This window comes from Psammomys obesus, unplaced genomic scaffold, assembly GCF_907164565.1.
Source record: "Psammomys obesus unplaced genomic scaffold, mPsaObe1.curated_primary_1811, whole genome shotgun sequence".
In the NCBI taxonomy this organism is placed as follows: domain Eukaryota; kingdom Metazoa; phylum Chordata; class Mammalia; order Rodentia; family Muridae; genus Psammomys; species Psammomys obesus.
The window spans coordinates 4,055-7,806 of record NW_026594640.1 but is presented as its reverse complement, the minus strand read 5'-3'; the positions used below and the strand labels follow the sequence as shown (position 1 = coordinate 7,806).

The 3,752-nt window shown below is 39.0% G+C and overlaps 1 protein-coding gene across 1 annotated transcript; it reads left to right on the top strand.

The window, feature by feature from the left end:
• Positions 1-2,642: 2,642 nt before the first annotated feature.
• On the top strand, positions 2,643-2,915 carry LOC129685611 (non-histone chromosomal protein HMG-17-like). The gene has a single exon (XM_055619118.1). The coding sequence runs from the start codon at positions 2,643-2,645 to the stop codon at positions 2,913-2,915; it is 273 nt and encodes a 90-aa protein (XP_055475093.1).
• The last annotated feature ends 837 nt before the right edge of the window (positions 2,916-3,752 follow it).

The window sequence follows — 3,752 nt, the reverse complement described above, 5'->3', positions numbered from 1 at the left end:
GAAGATGGAAAGATCTTCCATGCTCATGGCTTGGTATGAATAACATAGTAAAAATGGCCATTGTACCTAAAGCAATCTACAGATTCAATGCAATTCCTATCAAATTACCAACACAATTATTTATAGACGTTCAGAGAAAAATTTTCAACTTTATATGGAAAAACAGAAAATCCAGAATAACTAAAACAATCCCATACAATAAAAGATCTTCTGGAGGTATCTCCATCCCTGATCTCAAGCTGTAGTATAAACCAACAGTAATTAAAACTGCATGGTACTGGCATAGAAACAGAATGACGGATCAATGAAATAAAATCAAAGACTCAGAAATAAACCCACATATCTACAGGTACTTGATTTTTTGACAAATATGTCAAAACCATACAATGGAAAAAAAGATAACATTTTCAACAAATGGTGCTTGTCTAACTGGATGTCCACATGTAGAAAAATGAAAATAGTCCTGTATCTTTCACTCTGCACAAAAGTAAAGTACAAGTGGATCAAAGACCTCAACATAAAACCAGACACACTAAATCTGTTGGAAGAAAAAGTGAGGAAGAGCCTTGAGTTCATTGCACAGGAGACAACTTTCTGAACAGAACACCAACTGTTTAGGCTCTAAGATCAACAATTAATAAATGAGACCTGTAAAGCAAAGGACATGGGCAACAGAACAAAACTACAGCCTTAACTACTGGGAAAAGATCTCCAAACCTACATTCGATAGAGGGCTAATATCTAGAATATATAAAAAACTAAAGAAGTTAAACACCAACAAACCAAGTAATTCAATTTAAAAATGGGGTACAGAGCTAAGCAGAGAATTCTCAACAGAGGAATATCAAATATCATAGAAACACTTATAAAAAATGCTCAATGCCCTTAGTTATTTGTGAAATGCAAATTTAAAGAACCCTGAGATTCCATCTTACACCAATCAGAAAGGCTAAGATAAAAAACTTAAGTGACAGCACAAGCTAAGAGAATATGAAGAATGGAAAATACTCCTTCATTGCTGATGGGAGAGAAAACTTGTACAACCACTTTGGAAATCAATCTGCCGCCTTCCCAGAAAATTGGCAATAGCACTACCTCAAGATCCAGCTATATCACTTCTGGGCATATACTCAAAAGATACCCCACCGTTCAATAAGGACATTTTTGCTCAGCTATGTTCATAGCAGCTTTGTTTGTAATAGCCAGAATCTGGGAACAACCTAGATGTCCCTCAGTTGAAGAATGGATACAGAAATTGTGGTACATTTATACAATGGAATACTACTCAGCTATTAGAAACAAGGAAATCATGAAATTTGCAGGCAAATGGTGAGAACTAGAAAAGATCATCCTGAGTGAGGTAACCCAGAAACAGATAGACATACATGGTATACATTCACTTATAAGCAGATATTAGCCCTATAGTATAGGATAGCAGTACTAAAATCTACAGACCAAAAGAAGTTAAACAACAAGTAGACCCTAGGGAGGATTCTTAAATCTCATTCAGAATGTCAAACAAGATTGACACCAGAAGCGGTGGAAGAGAGGAAACAGGGTGGCAGTCTACTATAGAGAGTCCTCTAAAAGGCTCCAGATCAAAGCAGATGCTCAGACTCACAGCTAAACTTTAGGCAGAGTGCAGGTAGTCTTATCAAAAAGGGTGAGGGACAGAAGGGCACAGAGGAGACAGGAACCCCACAAGGAGACCAGCAAAGCTAAAACATCCAAGCCTAGGGGTTCCTGCAAAAACTGATTCACCAACCAAGGACCATACATGGAGAGGACCTAGACTCCCTGGAGAAGATGGTATCTTAATTGGTATCTTAATCTCCATGTGGGTTCCTGAATAAGAGGAGCAGGGGCTGCCTCTGTCATGAACTCGACTGTCTGCTCTTTGATCACTTGCCTCTGGGGATGAGGTCTTGCCAGGCCACAGTGGAAGAGGATCCAGGCAGTCCTGATGAGACTTGATAAGCCATGGGCAGATGGCAGAGGAGAACTCCCCCTTCCTGTGGACTAGGAGAAACGGATAAGGGGAAGAGAGAGGAAGGGTGGGACTGAGAGGAGATGAGTGAGGGGGCTTTAATTAAGATATACAATGAATAAATTGGAAAAAGTAATAAAAAGAGAAAAAGAAGAAGGAGGTGGTTCTTAGAGGTGTTAGGAGAAGGAGTCGGGTGAGTAGGATCAAAATACAATGCATACAATTTTTAAAGAATTAGTAAAAATATTTTAAATTAAATGGATGTAATAAAAGAATGGAAAATCAATCTGTCTAGAGCTGGGGATGTGGCTCAGTGATAAGATTCTTTCCTCTAGCATGTGCAAACCTATGTACTATTTCTAGCACTACAAAAAGAAAAATAAAAAACAGCATCATTAATCTGCATAATATAGAAACCAAATGCCATAGTGAGTGCTTTAAAAAGTAAGATTTTTTCTGAAAAGAAAATGAATTCATTTCTTTAAACTAGGAAAATAAGTTTGTTTGTTTGTTTTAATTTTAGAAAGAAGGCCAAGGAGCATTGTGAAGAAGCAGTGAGAGTGACTCCTGGACAAGCCGAAGCCTCCGCCTGTATCTCCACCCCCGGATCCTCACTCCCACCCTGCGTCCAGCACCATTCTCCCCCATGGTTACCATGCCCAAAAGAAAGACCAAAGGGGATGCTAAAGGAGATAAAGGCAAGGTGAAGATGGAGCTGCAGAAAAGATCTGCAAGGTTATCTGTTAAACCTGCTCCTCCAAAGGCAGAGCCCAAGCCTCAAAAGGCCCCTGCAAAGAAGGGAGAGAAGGGGAAGAAGGGGAAGAAGGGGAAAGCCGATGCCAGTAAGGATGCAAATAATCCTGCAGGAAATGGAGCAGCCAAAACAGACCAGGCACAAAAAGCTGAAGGTGCTGGAGATGCCAAGTGAAGTGTGTGCATTTTTAATAACTGTGTACTTCTGGTGACTGTACAGTTTGAAATACTATTTTTTTATCGTTTTATAAAAATGCAGAATTTTGTTTTACTGTTTTGTTGTTGTTGTTGTTGTTTTGTTTGTTTGTTTTAAGCTATGGTGTTAGCATATAGAGCACTTCATTGACTGGGGGAAAGAACACGGGCCACTAACAAAATGTCTCCAAAGCTGGATTGAATATGGAAAACGTTTTTCTCTGATAATTGTGAAAGATCCTGTTGGCTCCCAGAAGGCATGCTGTAGTGTTAATATAAGTGGTCATCATGGCACAAAATGTCTTGTTGGTATGGAAAAATTCTAAATTCATTTTTGTATCCTCGTCCCCCTGTACCATCAACATCTATTTAACTCCCATAAAACCAGAGACCTTTTGGAACGTGATCCCCAAAAGATTACTGGTTCCTCTTATAAAAAAAAAAAAAAAGAAAGAAAGAAAATTGTGGAACTTCAGATTGATAATTTTGCTATTTTCATTTCATTTCCTGAAAGTCAGGATCTGCTGTGAAAAGTTGTTAAACAACATTCTTTACTATTCCAATGTTTTTAGTATGTGTGCTCTGGAAGCAAGCATGTAAACAACATTCTTTTTTTTAAATTTTCTTTTCTTTTATTATTAGTTACATTTTAGTAACTCTGTATCCCAGCTGTATCCCGCTCCCTCATTCCCTCCCAATCCTACCTTCCCTTCCTCATCTCCTCCCTGCCCCTTTCCAAGTCCACTGATTGGGGAGGACCTCCTCCCCTTTCATCTGACCCTGTTTTATCAGGTATCTTCAGGGCTGGCTGCAAAGT